The sequence below is a fragment of the Colias eurytheme genome, chromosome 31, assembly GCF_061535395.1.
Source record: "Colias eurytheme isolate Ceu_HAF_F1 chromosome 31, ilColEury1 Martin Lab GWU primary, whole genome shotgun sequence".
Taxonomy (NCBI): Eukaryota; Metazoa; Arthropoda; class Insecta; order Lepidoptera; family Pieridae; genus Colias; species Colias eurytheme.
Genome location: NC_143010.1, coordinates 3,809,197 through 3,830,416, shown reverse-complemented (window position 1 = coordinate 3,830,416; position 21,220 = coordinate 3,809,197). Strand labels below are relative to the sequence as shown.

General features: G+C 32.9%; 2 protein-coding genes across 2 annotated transcripts; both read left to right on the top strand.

The window, feature by feature from the left end:
- Nucleotides 1-11,666: 11,666 nt before the first annotated feature.
- Nucleotides 11,667-16,392, top strand: LOC149895534 (PBAN-type neuropeptides-like). Its single transcript, XM_090118817.1, has 7 exons — nucleotides 11,667-11,837; nucleotides 12,277-12,371; nucleotides 14,360-14,442; nucleotides 14,682-14,802; nucleotides 14,983-14,985; nucleotides 15,398-15,504; nucleotides 16,271-16,392. Exons 1-7 carry the CDS (start codon nucleotides 11,754-11,756, stop codon nucleotides 16,324-16,326), a joined length of 549 nt encoding a protein of 182 aa, XP_089974943.1. The 5' UTR covers nucleotides 11,667-11,753; the 3' UTR covers nucleotides 16,327-16,392.
- A 1,814-nt stretch (nucleotides 16,393-18,206) lies between these two features.
- Nucleotides 18,207-19,742, top strand: LOC149895533 (uncharacterized). The gene is made up of 2 exons (XM_090118791.1): nucleotides 18,207-18,246; nucleotides 18,511-19,742. Exons 1-2 carry the CDS (start codon nucleotides 18,207-18,209, stop codon nucleotides 19,740-19,742), a joined length of 1,272 nt encoding a protein of 423 aa, XP_089974917.1.
- The last annotated feature ends 1,478 nt before the right edge of the window (nucleotides 19,743-21,220 follow it).

Here is a 21,220-nt window from a genome sequence, read left to right as displayed (position 1 = left end):
AAGACCCAGGCTCCTAATATAGTTAAAAAAAATATTTAATTTTTCTAATCCCCTTTGTAGAGTAGATCCTGAGTACCAAGTGAACTTGGGTTCGATTCCCTTTTTTACAATTTATTTATTCAATTAGACTTTCTTCATATATATTTTTCTACAAAGAAGAGGCGGCAAGAAACTCTGTTGCTTTTTAATCATGTCAAATTTATTTTTTAACTAGCTTTCCGCCCGCAGCTTCGCCCGCGTTTTCAAAGAAAAACCCGTTCCCGTAGGATAAAACCTATCCTATGTCCTTTCTCGGGTATCAAAATATCTCTATACCAAATTTCATGGAAATTGGTTCAGTAGTTAAGGCGTGATTGAGTAACAGACAGACAGACAGAGTTACTTTCGCATTTATAATATTAGTATGGATTTTTCTGTAATAATAAATGGACAACTTCGACACTGAATACGAGTTTATGTTTACAATAAAAGATCACGAAAGAGTGCTCTTGCTCTAGCTCTATGTTCGTTTGATGTAAATGCACTGTAAGCAAAAGTTACAGGGAAAGTTTCAACAGTTTTCAGTGACGACCGTTAAGCGCGTCACACACGGTGAAGATACTATAATATTTTATCTTAAGATACTGTTATATTTTATATTACAGTATCTTAACGCATCCGGTATCAGCGTTCGGACCATCATTTTTCTTTTTGTCATTGCGTACTAAGACTCCTGTAGAACCCCCATCCTGTTACAAATGACCCACAAAATTTCGCGTCTGTCGCGTTTTATACTGTAATATAAAATATTACAGTATCTTAAGATAAAATATTATAGTATCTTCACCGTGTGTGACGCGCTTTTAAGTTTTTTTTGCCTAACGGATCTTAGTCGTCCATTAATGTACATAATAATTCAATAAAGGATATTTTATTTTATTTATTTTTTTATTTAAAGTTAAAACTTTTTATCGTTTTTGTAAATGCTCTACGAAGGTTTTTAAGGAGATAAAAATAGAAAAAGGGGCAATAGGGCAGAAAATCCTCTGCTCGGGCAGCTACTATATCATCATAAAAATAATAAAAAAAAATGCCTCTGTCTGGCAGGACACAGAAGGCTGATCACCTACTTGTCCCTAAAGAAAATCGATCAGTGAAACAGATGCATTATGCATCTGCCCCTTACCCCACTAGGGGATACGAGATACAAGGCCCTTGCTCCGACTTTGTTCAGGTTGATTGGGATAAAAAATAAAAACAGCATAATATGTTAGTCGATAAGGACGTGATAAAGTAACTGATAGGTAAGTGGTAAAATTATTATAAAAATCGGTCTAGTAGTTTTTGAGTTAAATCTCAAGATACAAATAAAATACATATTTTTCAATTGTATAATATTAAGTAGTTTTCTAAGAAATGGAACTTTTTATATAAACTGGAACTAAAAGTGTTATATGCTAAGAGCAGTGTAAAATTAAAACTTATAATCTTACATACTAAAATTATTACCTACTAACTAAAAAAAAATTAAAAAAATACTTACGCTTAACACAACTATAGTAAAAGTTAACATTTTGGCCTTAGGACCTTAGGATCCTTCGAAGACCTAACTCAAACTATAACCGCATCATTTTCGGCTCACCTTTTATACATATACTTACAAGAGCGACTGAACAAACATAATAAATTTAATTTACAATAATGGGTAATAAATTATCAATTACACCTGTTTAAATAATTGTTTATTTAATTTATTGTATTTTCCTTTAATTTACCGAGTTTTAAATAGGTATTTACTTTAGTACTAAAAATAAAGGAAGAAAAAATAATTTGAAATATACAGATCATATTTTATAAAGAACTAGCTTCCTCTCGCTGCTTGCCTGCGTGTTTTGATAAAAGGTAGCCTATGTTCTTTCTCAGGGTCTCAAGATTGTCTGTGCCAAATTTCATCAAAATCGGTTGAGAGGTTTAAGCGGGAAAGCGTAACAGACAGACAGACAGAGCTACTTTCGCATTTATAATATTAGTAGGAATAGAATAAATTCGACCACGAGGCGGGACTCGAACCCGCATCCTTTCACGCCATTCCGGGGCGGATGCTTGACCAGCTCATCAACATTTACAAAGCATTTGAATGTCATAAAACCAAAAGTATATCAAACTAGATTTCCGCCCGCGGCTTCGCCCGCGTTTGCAAAGGAAAACCCGCATAGTTCCCGTTCCCGTGGGATTTCCGGGATAAAAACTATCCTATGTGTTAATCCAAGTTACCTTCTATATGTGTGCTAAATTTCATTGTAATCGGTTCAGTAGTTTTTACGTGAAAGAGTAACAAACATCCATACATCCATACATCCTTACAAACTTTCGCCTTTATAATATATACTAGCGGTCCGCCCCGGCTTCGCACGTGGTACATGTTTATGTTTTCTCTACATAGGAACCGTCCTCGTACTTCAAGAAATATAATAAAAAAATAATTATCGAAATCGGTTCAGCCGTTCTCGAGTTATGCGCTTACCAAAACATTTTGCGATTCATTTTTATATATAAGAGAAGATGATAAATGTGAAAGTAACTCTGTCTGTCTGTCTGTTACTCAATCACGCCTAAACTACTGAACCAATTTTCATGAAATTTGGTATAGAGATATTTTGATACCCGAGAAAGGACATAGGATAGGTTTTATCCCGGAAATCCCACGGGAACGGGAACTATGCGGGTTTTTCTTTGACTGCGCGGGCGATGCCGCGGGTGGAAAGCTAGTAGCCTATATGCTAATTCCGAATATAATCTATCTTTGTGTTAAATTTCATATAGATCGAACCAGTCGTTTTTGCGTAATCGAAAAATACTTCCTTCCATTCTCACTAACATTCTTGTATATAATAAAACTAGCGGTCCGCCCCGGCTTCGCCCGTGGTACCTACATGTTTGAACTATCCTATCTCTCAAGTTGGATCGAACTGCACATGGTGTGCGTATTTTATTATAATCGGTTAAGTGGTTTAGGAGTCCATTGAGGACAAACATTGTGACACGAGATTTATATATATAATATTAAGATAAGAAGAAAATATTTATGTGACAATTTTTGGAAAGAATGGAAATATACCGCGTCTTTCAATTGACCTGAGCGAATAAGATGTCTTTAAATTTTTCAAATATTTACGAATTGCATTTATTGCTATAAAATTAATAATATTATTTACTAGCTTTCCGCCCGCGGCTTTGCCCGCGCTTTCAAAGGAAAACTCGCATAGACCATAGTTCCCGTTCCCGTTGGATTTCCGGGATAAAACCTATCCTATGTGTTAATCCAAGTTATCATCTATATGGGTGCTAAATTTGACTGTAATCGCTTCAGTAGTATTTGCGTGAAAGAGTAACAAACACATACACATCCATCCTCACAAAGTTTCGCAATTATTAGTAGGATTGCGTTCAAAAAGTATGCTTTAGTATATTTCCGCCCGCGTTTTCAAAGAAAACCTCGCATAGTTTCCGTTCCTGTGGGATTTCCGGGATAAAAAGTAGCTTATGTCTTATTCTGGGTCTACAGTTACCTACACACCAAATTTAATTGTAATCGGTTCAGTAGCTTTTGTGTGAAAGAGTAACAAACATCCATCCATCTTCGCAAACTTTTGTATTTATATTAGACTAGCAATGCACTGCGGTTTCACCCGCATAGATATCGATATCGTTAATCGTGACAATGAAAAGTCTACTATAGGTCTGACTATAGGTTTAATTTTTAATCACATGAAAATCACCTTTACCCCGACGCCTGCTCATTGTATTAAACAGTATACCTACCTACTATTTTCTGTAGATTGACACTTTTAAAAATTCGTTATATCTTTTGAATGGAATATCCAATTTTTTCATTTAAAAAGTATTTTGCTGGTATTGAAACAGTCTATAATAAAACATCATTTAATGGGATAAGGATTAATATATGTGCATGGATAACATGGTTTGATTACTGTCGGCACTTCTATTTACTTTGAAAACGTAAAAAAGTTGTTGTAGTAACATAACTACTGAAGATGGACATAATTATTATGGTATCGCGGACTTTCTTGTAGATATTGATCCATTCTATAATACCGTAGAACATTTTTTGTTCTATCTTCAATAGATTCCGCAGCGCACGCGATGACAGAAGTTTTATTGAGGAATTTTTTACACCTTGGGTTACATTATTGCATTTTTGGTAAGGATCTCAATTTTTTTTGAAAATGCAATATAGCCTATGTTGCTCAGTAAAGATGCAGCTTTCTAATGGTGAAAGAATTTTTGAAATCGGTCCAGTAGTTTATGCGTGAAAATCATACATACTTACATACATAATTACAAACCTTTCCTCTTTATAATATATATAGTATAGATATTACTAGCTTTCCGCTCGCGTCTTGGCCCCCGTTTTCAAAGAAAAACCCGCATAGTTCCCTTTCCCATGGGATTTCCGGGATAAAATTTATCTTATGTGTTAATTCAAGTTACCATCTATATGTGTGCTAAATTTCATTGTAATCGGTTCGATAGTATTTGCGTGAAAGAGTAACAAACAAACACATACACATCCATCCTCGATGCGATTAATGCAAACTTTCGCATTTATAATATTAGTAAGATTAGGATAAATGTAATTTACAGTATTTAGAACCAGGAAGGAACAGGAAGATAACAAGAAACAATAATATCAATAAAAATATTTATTAACTTGTAGGCAACAATACATTTTAACAAATTGTGTACTTAAAAACTATTCAACTACAATATATTGACTTTATCTAAATGCTCAAAGGATTTAAGAAATTTACAATAGAAGCAGTTATTAAATACTTACGAATAAATTATACGAGTTGCCTCTTCATAGCTTTGTCCTAATTCTTTGTATTTATTAATTCTGTTCTCTTATTTATTCATTGTGGAAAGGACCAGAAGAATTGAGGAATGTAGGTAGACCAATCAGACGGTGGTCTGATGACATTATCGATATAGCTGGGAAGGGCTGGGCTTCCTGCGGTAAAGACCGGCACAAGTGGAGGAAGATGGAGGAGGCCTTCACCCAATGTGGGATCCAACACAACAATTAATACTAACACATTACTAACACAATTTGTGTATAACTGTCTAATTTAAATTTAAATTTTTAAATTTTTTTTTGCAAATTGTAACTAACACAAATTAATATTGTAAAACTATCCAAAGTGTGTGTAAATAAAAGGCTTTTTTATTTTTTTATTTTATTTTATTTAAATTATACGAGTACCTGTGCATTTACATCAAACGAACATATAGCTAGAGCAAGAGCAATCTTTTGTGATCTTAGTGTAAACGAAACATCGTATACAGTGTTGTTACTGAACAATGCAATTAGGGTTTGGGAATTCTCCACAATTTCAACGTCCCGGGACACGAGACAGGCTACGATCAAAGTCCCGGGACTTCCCGGGACTTCGAGACTTTTTTTAATTATAAAATTTGAACTTTGATTTCTGGTGAAACGTATTAATAAAAAGGGATTTTTTTTTAAATCAACATTAATTATCGGTTAAATCAATATTTATTAAACATAAAATATAATCACAATAGTTTTAGTTGCATTATGCAATGTTCTAATACTGATTAGAACATTGCATAGAATCTTTTCGAACGCACTAAGAACAACGAAACTTTACACTAAAATAATTTGACATTGGGTTTAGAAGAGCATTCTGTCGTTTGATGTAAATGCAGCGTAATCCATACTAATATTATAAATGCGAAAGTAACTCTGTCTGTCTGTCTGTTACTCAATCACGCCTAAACTACTGAACCAATTTGCATGAAATTTGGTATGGAGATATTTTGATACCCGAGAAAGGACATAGGCTACCTTTTATTGCGAAATATGTACCACGGGCGAAGCCGGGGCGGACCTCTAGTAACAAATAATTATTTAAATCTGTATTTAAGAGGGGTTAAAATAAGAGATACATTGTTAAATTCTGGTTAAAAGAAAAAAAAAAGACATCATGTTTCTTCCATAAAAGAACAAGCATACTTACATCCATTCCATCATACATACATAGACACATCAATAGCTTATTACAAATTTTCGTGATTATTATATTTAGGGATGATTTTTCAATGCTTGGATAAAACTTATTCGTCGAATAATGTATAAAACTACCATTTTAAAAACGTATTCTAATTGCCCGTATTTGACAGTTTACGTGACATTTTAATATTATCGCGTAATACTTTATTGGACGGATAAGTTTTATCCAAGCATTGAAAAATCGGCCCTAAGAGATATTTGATGTGTAATTGCTTAAAAATTCTACCAAATAGAGTATCACACGATGAATAGTTTTAAATATAAAATAAAAATGAATAGATATTTCTGGACAATTTTCAAACACGGCACGATCTGACCTACTAAGCTTTCGCTTGTGTTATGGAAATCAGATGGCTGATAGACATACATATATAATTTTTAAATTAATACTTATAACATTATACAACATAGATTATTAACACCCAGACACAGATCAAACATCTATGTTCATCACACAAATGTATGCCCTGGGTGGGAATCGAACCCACACTCTGGCTTGGAAGGGAAAAAAACATTAGCTGCTTAGTATTTTATCTTTGCAAATTAATCGTGTTTTCTTACATTTATGTTTTTTTTAATTAATCAACTTAGTTATATAGATTCTAGAAATACGTAAAAAGATACTTATTACATAGTATTTAACACAAATATTGACATAAGAATGCGCAAAATAATTGTTCATGTGTACTTCGGATTACGTTAGTAGCCACTTGTGTAAACTACTTAATGGAATAATTGGTGAAAATGAAAAACCTATATAATGTTTTTCTATAACTAGCTGTGCCGCGCGGTTTCACATGATGCAAGTTATAAAGAAAGAAAATACATTTATTTGTACCGTTAACATATAAATACAGTTATTATAATAATCAAAATTACCTATCACTACATAGTATAAAACTGTCCCTATGTCCCTTTGTAGTTTGTATGCTTAAATCTTTAAAACTACGCAACCTAGATAGACCTTAGCTTTGGCGAAAATTGTTGAAAATCTTTGTGCCAAATTTAATATTATAGATTTGAATTATTGTGTGGGTATTGGAAATTACAGCTCGGTTATGGCATCAGATACGAAAGGTGCCGTGAAAGAAAGAAAATAGCCATTCATAAGTGTCACTGAAAATCTGCTCTGCAGTATAAGCCTCTGCTTTTTATTGTAAAATGCTGAGCGGCAATCCTTTTTAACCAACTTCAAAAAAAGGAGGAGGTTATAGCATGTAGGTTAAGTAGATTGTAAGTAGATAAATTTTTAATTGTAAATTGCTAAGAGTTTATTATTATTATTATTTATTTATTATTCGCGCCAAATTATGTCCATGCATCAACCATGTTCCTAATAACTCCTTGGCTAGATCATCCAAAGATGTCTCGTAATACATCTGGCACAATGAAAAAAGTTGTGGCATTCGCACATGCATCTTAAGAGGCATGATATTTTTAAAAAAGAACTTGGTGTTGCCTTACGTTTCTGTGAGAAACGTTGGGTGGAGAGTCATGCGATGGACATCTGCAATTTCAAGGAGATAACTTAGTTAAGATTTGTAGCGCTTTTTTATGTAAAATCGGGCAAACGAGCGCGTCACCGGACTAATGCGATGATTGGCGACACCCATAATCACCCACAAGACCTGTATGATTGCAGGTGTATTTTAAGAAAAAAAAAAGAGATCATTTCAACATGGCAAGACTCTAAAACCGCTAATTAGAAACCATCTCTTAAGGAACCTATGCAATAAAATTGACAACATTTCAAAATTTTAAGCTACTTATTTTTTTATTTTAATGAAAACTAGATCAAAAATTATGATACATGTATTTTTTGCTTTTTCTAAATATGGAAGTTTTCATTCATCTTTTTGAGTTTTAAAATCATCTCATTCTAAAATGTCGTAAGCGCCAAATGACGTCATACATACGGAGGAATACATTTTTTCCTTTGCCACATACCTAGTTTAAATTTAAAAAAAATCTTGGCAGTTGACATTTTGGCACATTTGTCACTTTGATTCGTCAAGCTTTGTAAATATTGTTATTTATTATTTGCTGATCCAAATTTTAAACAAAAGAAACTTATTCACAAGTACTGATGATGATGACTTTATGCAGGATTTGTTAAGGGGTACTGAAAATTTCTGGGAAACAAATATACTATCCCAAAAACGTTGGAAAGTGTTAAATAAATACAACTTTTAGTAAGTAAACAAAGTCTTTTATTTCAAGAAAATTATGAACATTATAGGCACTATTTGTATAATATAAATGAATTGGTCCAACTCCAATCAAACAAACATCACGCTCATGAGATTAAATTATAAAACCAAAACACAATAACAGGATTTAAAAGTTTGTTTACATGAATAATTCACAAAAATGACATTAATATGAAATTTGACACATGCCATACCCTGTAAATGTCAGTGATAGTTTTTTTTTAGCTTTTTTTTAAATTAGGCTAAGGCGCATTTTTATTCCTCCGTATGTATGACGTCATCATCACATTTATCGTTTTTATTTAATTTCTCTTAAAATATGCGATAAAAAAATGAAATAATTTTTTTTCTGTAATCGCAAGAGCGAAATAAAGAAACGGTTTTTTTCTTTCATGGCCTTATAAAAAATGAAATGTTGTCAATTGACTGACAAGAGATATGAAATACATAGCCTTTCCACCAGGAATATGCGATGATGCATATCGAGGGTTGTGGTTTTAAAGAACCAATCCAAAGCTTTATTTATACTAACAAACTGTGTACGAAACTTCACAGCTAACAGTTTTTCGACTTAATCTACTTATATCTATAATATATAAAAAAACCTAACCTAAACCAAAATAAAACCTAAACGGCGAGGCCCTCAGCATAATATGCTTGCAGCATAAATGCAAGACATATTATGTCATGCCGACATGGTCGTGTCGGCATAACGCTGATTTTCAGAGACACATGACAACAGTTGTTGCAACTTGCAATGCTGTATCGCCAGAATATATACGGAATTTAAAAGGGCTCTAAAGTTTCCTTCATCTGTTGTCTGTGTCTTCATCTGTCTTTACCGTCTTCGTGATGGCCAAATAATTTTATCATGTGGTCATCACGTAGATACATTATTATATCAGTGCACCCATCATGGAACACTTGTTGCGTCAAAACGTGTACGCGTAGTGTCTTTTGATGGTGTTAACCTAATTTACTAACATTATTATATAGTAGTAGGTAGTTATTATATATTATGTAGTAACAAATGGATCTTTGTTATATGTAAATTATGGAAATAATAAAAATAAATCTATTCTATAATCAAGAGAGCGCTAATCTCGAAAACTACTGGTTCGATTAGAAAAATTATTTCGGCGTTATATAGCCCAGTTATTTAAGAATATTGTAACTAACAAATGGACCTTTGTTGACGTTTTATACGTTTACGAAAAACGTTTTAAAATAATAATCTAATAAATAATTTATACACTAAATTACAATATTATTTCCTAGGAAATATGGTAATATACTGTGTTATAGGTGTGTCTTGTAAGCAGCCGTAAACCTTTTAAGAATAAAATGAAATAAAAAAATCAATATTATTTTTTTTTTGATGCGTTATTGAATCCATACTAATAATATTATAAATGCGAAAGTAACTCTGTCTGTCTGTCTGTTACTCAATCACGCCTAAACTATTGAACCAATTTGCATGAAATTTGGTATGGAGATATTTTGATACCCGAGAAAGGACATAGGCTACCTTTTATTGCGAAATATGTACCACGGGCGAAGCCGGGGCGGACCTCTAGTAATTAATAATTTCATTATTTTATATACCTACAGTTCTTTGGCATATTATGATGATATAATATGCAGTTACATATTTTGTAAATTGTAATACTGGCATGATTTAAAAGAGCAACTATGGAGTTTCTTGTCTGTTCTTCTCCGTAGATACTGCTTTCCGAATCGGTGGTAAATGTTAAAAATATGTAATGACGATTCAAAAGTGCTTCTAGAAGAATTCTAATTGAATAAATAAATAATTGAGTTTGTGTTTGTATAAAACAAACATTTTGGCCATAAAAATCTAAACATTTACAAAATGGCGGATTAATTCTATTAATTAAATTGTTTTTTCTTTATTTACAAATACTATTATTAGGAATGTCAATACAAGTCGTATAATCGTCCCCTGGTAGCATTTATATCAATTTGGGAGACGGTTTAAGCTTTAGGGGAGGTTGGGGTGGAATGGAACTTTTTCGTACAATTTTATTTAGAGTATAAAAATCAGGTTTTCTTTTTTTCTTGACGGTTGACTTGTATGGTAGTGACCCTGCCTTTCAAGCCAGTGGTCGTGGGTTCGATTCCGATATCAGATATAATATTTGTGTAATGAATATATATGTTTGCTCTAGGTCTGGGTGTTAATTATCTATATAAGTATTTATTAAAAATTATATATGCATGATTATCAGCCATCTGGTTTCCATAACACAATCGAAAACTTAGTATGGGATCCGATCGTACCGTGTGGGAATTTGCCCTGAAATATTTATTTATTCTTTCACAATATAACGTAGCGTATGAAGGTTACCTTTATGTTGTTTTATTTTCTAATCTATAAGAAGTTATGACTACTATCATTAAAAAGCAAAGCTTGTTAAGTTTATTTATCTAATACATATTTGAAAAGCTCTCTCTTCATTTCACATACCAACAATCCATACTAATATTATAAATGCGAAAGTAACTCTGTCTGTCTGTCTGTTACTCAATCACGCCTAAACTACTGAACCAATTTGCATGAAATTTGGTATGGAGATATTTTGATACCCGAGAAAGGACATAGGCTACCTTTTATTGCGAAATATGTACCACGGGCGAAGCCGGGGCGGACCTCTAGTTGTTTATAAGTACAAATTTAATAAGGCATTATCTCGTTTAGTTGTCATAAGTTTTGTTTTGTAAAGTAGGTAAATAATAATCTAAAGAAAATGTATACTTACCCATTATCTCCGCTCGTCATCCTGTCACCCCGTTTAAACGGAATAAAAACTTAAATATAACCTCTATCTTATACTTTGTACATAGTTTAATGTTCGTCCTTTATAACAATTAAATTAACCTGGTGTTGGGAATTTCTATATATTGTGTGTGTCATTTTTTTGTTGTAGATATCTGCGCTTGACTGATACATTTCAGTTTCTTATAAATCTATGAGATGTAAAACTATCCACAACGTGACATTGGCAAAATTGTGGCAACGCAGCACTGCCATTTGAATTGAATTGAATTGAATTAACCTCTATCCATATTTATATAAAATATTTTTCCAAAACCAACAGCTTTTGAATATCCTTACTATACTGATAGAATATTTTCAAAACCAGCTAAGTTGTTTTTGATTTTGATACGTAAGGGCATTTTTTGTTTGTAACGAGTACAAATAAACAAAACATTCTCTTTATGTGAACCAAGCTTCATCCTCTACAATTTAGCGTTTGTAATTCAACATTAGCCAAATTATAATTCAAAAAAAGGTTCTTTTCTGTACTAAGCTTACCCTACTTTGCCCAACCTCCCCTATCTATTACCATAGATTTTCAATCACTGCTGGTATATAAGACATCTCCAGTGGAAGAAAACATCAGTAACCATCCATCCATACATCCAAGATGGCCGCTGTTCTTCGTAGAATCCTTTTTTCTTTATTACTTGTAATTGCATATAGTTTTATGGTACATGCTGATGATACTAAGGTAAATATAATTCAATTGTAATTATTAAATATATATCTATATATACTCTATACCAAAATATTATAAAGCTGAAGAGTGTGTTTGTTTGAACGCGCTTATCTCAGGAACCACAGGTCCGAGTTGAAATATTATTTCACTGTTAGATAGTCCATTTATAGAGGAAGGCTATAGGCTATATATCATCACGCTAAGACCAACAGGAGCGGAGCAATTTGGGTAAAACCGCGAGGCACAACTAGACTAGAATAATCTATCTATACTTATAAAGCTGAAGAGTTTATTTGTTTGAACGCGCTAATCTCAAGAACTACTGGTCCGATTTGAAAAATACCTGTGTATCCACTCCATTTTTGAAAAGAAAGTCTTAGCCTTATGATTGAACGCACTTGGCCGGTTTATTATAGGTATGGATTGTAATAGTGATGATGATTCTTCACAGGATGAAGGTCAAGACAGGGGAGCACATGGTGCGCGCGCCGGTGTGTGGTTCGGACCACGTCTTGGTAAGAGATCACAACGGAATGGTGACTCAAGGTAATTATTTTCTTACTATCTGTGCGGCTTTATCTGCAGATGAATCCGCGAAAGCAAAAGCTAGTTCTGTCTCATCTCAATATATATAAATCTCGTGTCACAATGTTTGTCCTCAATGGACTCCTAAGCCACTTAACCGATTATAATAAAATTCGCACACCATGTGTAGTTCGATCCAACTTGAGAGATAGGATAGTTTAAACATGTAGGTACCACGGATGAAGCCGGGACGGACCGCTAGTAAGTTATATGTTATTCTGGTCCATAAGCTCTGCCAAGTATCATCAAAATCGGTTCAGTGGTTTCTGCGAGATGTCTACAGAGACATTCTACACACACAAATATTCTATAGAGAAATGAAATTATTGTATTGACTATTTTAATGTTAAAAGAAAATTACTGTTTGTAATTTTGTTAGATCAAGCTATATTTTGTACTAGCTTTCCGCCCGCGCAGTCAAAGAAATACCCGCATAGTTCCCGTTCCCGTGGGATTTCCGGGATAAAACCTATCCTATGTCCTTTCTCGGGTATCAAAATATCTCTATACCAAATTTCATGCAAATTGGTTCAGTAGTTGAGGCGTGATTGAGTCACAGACAGACAGACAGATGAGTTACTTTCGCATTTATAATATTAGTATGGATTGGATACAGTTATACAGGGTGTCCCACTATTGGTATACTAAGCGCGAAGGGACTTAGTTTTGTATACACTGATCACGTAAATAATACTTAAACAACAAAATTACGTCAAGAATTTATTGCTAAATTTTTCCTTAAAATCCATGTATTCTTCTCTAGCTTCGCGCAGCCGGCATATACCGCTTGGCTAATGTGGGCATTTTGTCTATGAAAACATAATTTTCCAAGAAAGTTCACCTGCGTATGGCAAAGTTAGGCGGGTTGCTTGTTAGGAGTGTACACATAGAGTTTTAAGAATTCATATATTTGAAAAAAAAATGCGTCTGGAATTTTTTAAGTATTTTAACGTATGCAAAACTATAACCTCCTGTGAGCTTAGTATAGAGATAAACTACGATAACATGGCGCGCCCCTCCAAAATTCAAAACGTTTGAAAGTATTTGTGAAATTCATAATAAATAATATAATAATAAAAATTAATAATTTAATTATTATATTATTATAAATAATAATAATATAATATTTAAATATTTGTATTTCACTACACACATTGAAACAGTAATTTGGAGGGGCGCGCCATGTTATCGTAGTTTATCTCTACCAACGGTGGGACACCCTGTGTACTAATTACCAATATTTAAAATACTTTCATCATTTCAAAGCTATATTCTTTTCTTTGCTATAAAGAATTATCTTCTTCTTATATATAAAAATGAATCGCAAAATGTGTTGGTAAGCGCATAACTCGAGAACGGCTGAACCGATTTCGATAATTCTTTTTTTATTATATTCCTTGAAGTACGAAGATGGTTCTTATGTAGAGAAAACGTCAATATTATGTACCACGGGCGAAGCCGGGGTGGACCGCTAGTTTAATATGAATTTGGTAATAATATATTATTCCCGATCAAAAATGCTATACATGTATTATGTATATAAATCTAATGCCGCAATTACACACTTATGTGAATAGCGAGCCGAATAACGATTCTTTATATCCATACTAATATTATAAATGCGAAAGTAATTCTGTCTGTCTCTCTGTTACTCAATCACGCCTTAACTACTGAACCAATTTGCATGAAATTTGGTATATTTATAGAGATATTATAGAGATATTTTGATACCCGAGAAAGGACATAGGCTACCTTTTATTGCGAAATATGTTCCACGGGCGAAGCCGGGGCGGACCTCTAGTATACCTAATATGTATAAACTTTACCATATTTTACAGAATCGCTTTCGTTATTCGCTTCGCCATTCAAATGTGTGAATTCGGCATAACTACATATTAGATATGCCGAATTCACACATTTGAAAGAGTAACTAAATCATTAATTTTCAGAGTTTCTCTCCTGCGTTTGATTGAAGCAGCTGACCTTTTGAGGTACTACTATGATCAACTGCCATATGAATTACAAAATGACGGTATGTAATAGTGTAGCATTAGCATATTTTTTTCTAACTCGAACTCATACATTTATTTATTCAATTAGACTTCTTATTTTACTTTTGAACCGTCGTTACATTTTTTTACATTAACCACCGATTCCGAAAGCAGTATCTATGGAGAAGAACCGGCAAGAAACTCCATATAGTTGCTCTATAAGTGAAATAAAATACGATCTTTTTAGATCTAGTAATAGGTAAAACTGTTTATTTTACAGATAACACAATATTCACACCAAAATTAGGCCGTTCTACAAAGGACAACGTGGAATTTACCCCTCGTCTCGGTAGACGGCAAAATGAACAAGAGATGCCATCAACAAATAGCGATTATGATATGTAAGTACTTTTATCTTACCTGGAAGGCGCTGTTCTGCCCTATTGCCACTTTTTCGTGTTTTCCTTCCATAAGAATTTTCCTTGTGCCTTAACAAAAACGTTAAAAAATTTAACCGAATCAATCGAGTCGATCTCGAGTCTTTACACTTAGCAACACATTTGGCGATTGATTTTTGTAAGTATGTTTGTTACTCTCAAGCGAAAACAACTGAACGGATTTTAATAATACTTCGCAATTATGTAGTTCATTTATCAGTAACACAAAGCAAGAATTATTACTTTTGCCCGCTGGTTCGTCCAAGGATGATAACAGTCATCTTAGTTTATTTATAAAAGTATTTTTTTTTTAAATAAACAAACGTCCTAATTTTCTTTATTATCTTAGGTTTTTAAAAGTGAAGTCCCATGTCCGTGTAAGGGGCAGATGCATTATACATCTGTTTCACTGATCGATTTTCTTTAGGGACAAGTAGGTGACCAGCCTTCTGTGTCCTGCCAGACCGAGACGTTTTTTTATTCAGATTGAAGTATTAAAGTACTACTATTTATTAAATAATCTATAAATTAAAAAAATAATATTAAATAATTGTTGCAGGTACAGACAGGAGCCTATGATGACGGATCCGCGAAGTAATCATTTTTCCCCACGACTCGGGAGAAATTACAATTTCTCCCCACGATTAGGTCGAGAATTATCATATGGTGAGATTTATTGATATCATAACTAATAAGTACTATAAAGTTGAAGAGTTTGTTTGTTTGGTCGTGCTAACCTCAGGAACTACAGGGGCCGCAGTATGACCTCTTATTTCCAGACAGATTACTGGGAATAAGAGGTCATAATACGGCCTCAGGACTGATTTCAAAAATTCCTTCTTAATTTTAAGACTGTCACATTCCTACTTATATTTTTTTTTGTTAACTAAACGAAACAGTATGAATCTTATATATAAAATTCTCGTGTCACAATGTTAGTCTGCATACTCCTCCAAAACGGGTGGACCGATTCTCATGAAATTTTCTGTGCATATCGGGTAAGTCTGAGAATCGGCCAACATCTATTTACGGGCGAAGCCGGGGCGGACCGCTAGTATTAATATATAATCTTGTATGTATTGTTGATTTTGTTAAGTTTAATATTTTAATATTAATTAAAAAGGGACTTTAAACTATAGTTTTCATGCAGTTATAATAAAGTTGATAGGTTTAAAATTCGTACTAAAATATCTGTTTATTTAGTAATTTCTAGTGTTTAATTTTACGCGAGTATTATACATTTGGAAATTAATGATTTTAACGGATTTTAAACGCGATTTATTATTTGGAAACGTCGGGAATATAATATAATGAATAAATTGCGTTTAAAATCCGTTAAAATCTTTAATTTATATCTGTCTATTTGTATATATACCTCTGAAATGGCTAAGATTTTTCATATTTTCTTATAATAACATTATTTTATTTTCAGATCTATATCCAAGCGTCAGGGTGGCACGGAGCACGAACGACACAAAGTCAAATTAAATAAAATAAAATAAATAAATAATTGTTAACAACTACCCTCTTTTGTAAGGTTTTGGACAAATATGTTTAAGTATTAATAAAATTATATTGAAGTATTATAAAGTGTTTTATTTCTTTTGTGAATAAATTTTTCTTGTCTTTGCAAATTATTTATTTCTGTTTGTTTGTCAGTATTTTAGAGGAATCTCCCGAAAACTGCTGCATCGAATTGAATGCAGTTCTCGACATTGATAGACTAAGATTATATTCGTGTCCATTCATATACCTTGTCTTAATTTCTACATTTATTATGAAAAAAGCTAACACGTCAAGTAAATTAATAATTTATTTTAAATTTTAATTACTAACTAGCGGTCCACCCCGGCTTCGCCCGTGGTACATGTTTACGTTTTCTCTACATAAGAACCATCCTCGTACTTCAAGGAATATAATAAAAAAAGAATTAACGAAATCGGTTCAGCCGTTCTCGAGTTATGCGCTTACCAACACATTTTGCGAATCATTTTTATATATAAGATTACAATTTAATTTGTTTTCAATTGTTTGTTTTCTGTGTTTATTTCATTGATTTTAATTGAATTGTGTTTATTGTGTCTGGTGGAATCAAATAAATGTGTCTTTCTTTCTTTCTAAATCGAAATGAAAGAACCTTATGTCAAAAAATGTGTGCGTACTGTACTAGTGTTCACACGTAAGAAGTGATACTTCTTCATGACCTTATTTTTTAAAAAATAATTTACTATATGCAACTTCACAGATATACGTAATCACGAGTGGTAGGGTTAAGAAAAAGATGGCGCGTAACGGAAAAATGTCAAGCGTAACGAAAAAATGTTACACTAAATTTTTTTCCAACCCCGATATAGAAGTTTCACTTCAAAAAGCACGTAGAAAATGAATTAAAGCCTCACAAAACAATTTGAAATGTAAACACTTTAAAACTGCAATATCAACATCTTTATGATTTCAAAACAATGATTTTATAGTTGTAACAAAAATGGATTTTTTATTGTACATATTACAAATCTGTGAGTGTTTCTCGTATTTTATATAAAACGTTTATTTAATTTGCAATACTATGTACTACTACTGGCTGAATTGGTCAGGCTTCCTTACCGGTTTGGCGCGAAAGGATGCGGGTTCGAGTCGTGATCGATCTTTTTATATCCATACTAATATTATAAATGCGAAAGTAATTCTGTCTGTGTGTTACTCAATCACGCCTTAACTACAGAACCAATTTGCATGAAATTTGGTATATAGATATTTTGATACCCGAGAAAGGACATAGGATAGGTTTTATCCCGGAAATCCCACGGGAACGGGAACTATGCCGGATTTTCTTTGACTGCGCGGGCGATGCCGCGGGTGGAAAGCTAGTAAATTTATAAATAACTAGCTTTCCGCCCGCGGCTCTGCCCGCGTTTTCAAAGAAAAACCCGTTCCCGTAGGATTTCCGGGATAAAATCTATCCTATGTCCTTTCTCGGGTATCAAAATATCTATATACCAAATTTCATGCAAATTGGTTCAGTAGTTACTAGTTAAGGCGTGATTGAGTAACAGGCAGACAGACAGAGTTACTTTCGCATTTATAATATTAATAGAGGTCCGCCCCGGCTTCGCCCGTGGTACATATTTCGCATTAAAAGGTAGCCTATGTCCTTTCTCGGGTATCAAAATATCGCAATACCAAATTTCATGCAAATTGGTTCAGTAGTTTAGGCGTGATTGAGTAACAGACAGACAGACAGAGTTACTTTCGCATTTATAATATTAGTATGGATATAATAGTATGGATATATCTTATGTACTAATATATTATTAAATTAATATTCATAATAATGATCTTTGATTAAAGAGATTCCAGAAAAACTAAAAATGACTCTTACACTTGTATACTCGTATTATAATTACCAAAGTGAGTACTTTCCGCCCGCGGCTTCGCCTGCATTTTTAGCCTGGATAAAACCTATCCTATGTGTTAATCCAAGTTACCCTCTATATGTGTGCTAAATTTTATTGTAATCGGTTCAGTAGTATTTGCGTGAAAGTAACAAACAAACATACATACACATACATCCATCCTCACAAACTTTCGCATTTATAATATTAGTAGGGTACAATTTTGCTGTTTTAATATTTAAATAGTTACATAATAACTTTTTGAACTCATTCATTTCAGGTATATTATGTTGTAGTGTCACATACATAAAATGTTACGTTCTATTCGCCGCCAATGTAGCAGATTTTAAAAGAATAGCTGAAAAACTAGGCTCAGAAAAACTAATAAACCAATTACTCCAGATACCACCTGACTCAACTTTCAAAAACTTTAAACAAGTTAATGCAAGAAAAGAAAGGATAGATAATAGTAAATATAATATAGAAGAAAGAGATAAACATATCAAGAAACCTATTGCAAGACAGAGAGAACCTAAATCCAGTCTAAATTTAAAAGAAGACGGAACTAAAATTGATTTTGAAGAATTAGTTGAAAGAGTCAAACAGAGATTGGAAAGTGAATTTAAAAATAAATATAAGGGTCAGGTCGTTCGAGAAAATGCGCAAAATACAGAAATAGTAAAAACAAATAAAATAAAGGAATATAAAGAAGGACATATCCAAATGCGACCTAAAAAGAAAATGTATAAACATAATGTTTATATTAAAAGTACTATAAGGACTACGGCAACTTCACCAGTAATAGATGACAATAATTATGATTATGAGGATGCAATGCCCCAAAACGATGAAAGCCATGAAAGAACTGAAGTCAATATTGAAGCTAAGAACAATAAAAGGGAACCAATGTACGGAGAAGCAATGCTATACGAAGCTGATACTAAATCTCCAAAAATAAACATCAAATATGAATTACTACACAATAAAACTAAGGTTTACTATGATAACATATACGATTATGAAACAGAACATACAAATAATCAACAAGACGATTTACCCTTTAAAAAGATTACAATGAAAGAGGATAGTTATGATTACATTACACCTCCTAAAGAAAGAAACATATACGCTAGCAAAGAAACTACAGCTCATAATAGATACAAAATACGAAACAGATTAAAAATATCCCCAGATTATAAAACACAAACGGAATCGAACGACTACGTAGATGACGTCACTGTTGGTTCGCAGGAAATCAAAGCAAGGACAGAAAAACTATGGTATGATGATAATGAAGACACAAGAATAGTATCCGATGAAAGATTTAAAGGTACAGGAGTACCAACAAGACAAACATATAAAATTGTAACTCCTAATTATTACGCTAGCTTACCTACTATAGCCGAAAGGTATGATTTCAATGAGCCCTTGCCAGAAAGGGATAGAGAGAGAGAAAACGTTAAATATATTGGCAACCCACCAGCAAGGATAAATAAAAAGATTAGGTTATAATACTTTGTTTTTTATTGTCCTGTTTATAAACGAAGTCTTAAAAAATAGAAGATTAACATATTATGATAATATTATAAAACTGATGAATTTGTTTGTTTGTTTGAACGCGCTAATCTCAAGAACTACTGGTCCGATTTGAAAAATTCTTTCGGTGCTGGATAGCCCATTTATCGAGGAAGGCTATAGGCACAGACTAATAATAATATACTACGCTATAGGCTATAATATATCATCACGGTAAGACAAACAGAAGCGGAGCCACGCGGGTGAAACCGCGGAGCGCTGCTAATTGTTCTATAAAATTTATGTATCTACTTCTTATTGTATGAAACAGACACTATAAAAATACAATAGCGAACTACTTCTTAAAGTATGCCTACACGGTGTGTATTATCACTACATAGTATAAAACAAAGTGGCTTTCTCTGTCCCTATATCCCTATGTAAGCTTACATCTTTAAAACTACGCACGGATTTTGAAGCAGTTTTTTTATAGAGTGATTCTTGATAAAGATTTATAAAAATTAAATAGTAAATACTATTGTAGTGGATTACTTACGTTTATTATACTTCTAAAAATATACATACATACTATGCGTGCCAAATAAGAATAGGACTGTCAAGACGCCATATTGTTCAGTAATACGTGCTAACTTCATTACCAAAGCGTATGGTGTGCAAAAAAATCAATAAAGAAATTATATTCAGTTTAAATATTTAATGTACGCTTTGTTGGTATCTTCTCTTATATATAAAAATGAATCGCAAAATGTGTTGGTAAGCGCATAACTCGAGAACGGCTTAACCGATTTCGGTAATTCTTTTTTTATTATATTCCTTGAAGTACGAGGATGGTTCTTATGTAGAGAAAACGTAAATATTATGTACCACGGGCGAAGCCGGGGCGGACCGCTAGTTTCTAATACATTTCACGCCAAATTTATTATGAATGAGTAGGATTTGAAAATAAAAGCACGTATATAAAAAAACATATATATTATTTCAGTTTTTATCAATCGGATAATATTTCCTCTACACCACTTAACACAGCGTCATCGTCGTCGTATTCTGAATCTTCATTGCTGTCGCTGTCACTGCTATCTCCGCATTAACTATGAAAATGTTAACTTTTTATGAATACTGTTTCCATACCTGTATAATTAATTTATCCATAATCCATCAGTGAAATTCAATAAATAGTATTTTTAATGAATATAACGATTATACAATAATTAAATATAATCATGAACATTAAAAAATAATTATATGAAAATTCTTTTTCGCACATTTTTTGCTGGCAGTACTAATTTGACAGTTTTCGTGTGAAGTTGGCAGCAAGCGCGGTCCTATTCTTAGTTGGCATGCAAAGTAGTATCTATACTCTCTCTTTAATCGCCTACCTTCGATATACAATGAAAAATGTTCTACTCTTGACATATTTAACAGTCCTTGCAATCGTTTTTAAATCAATGTAATTA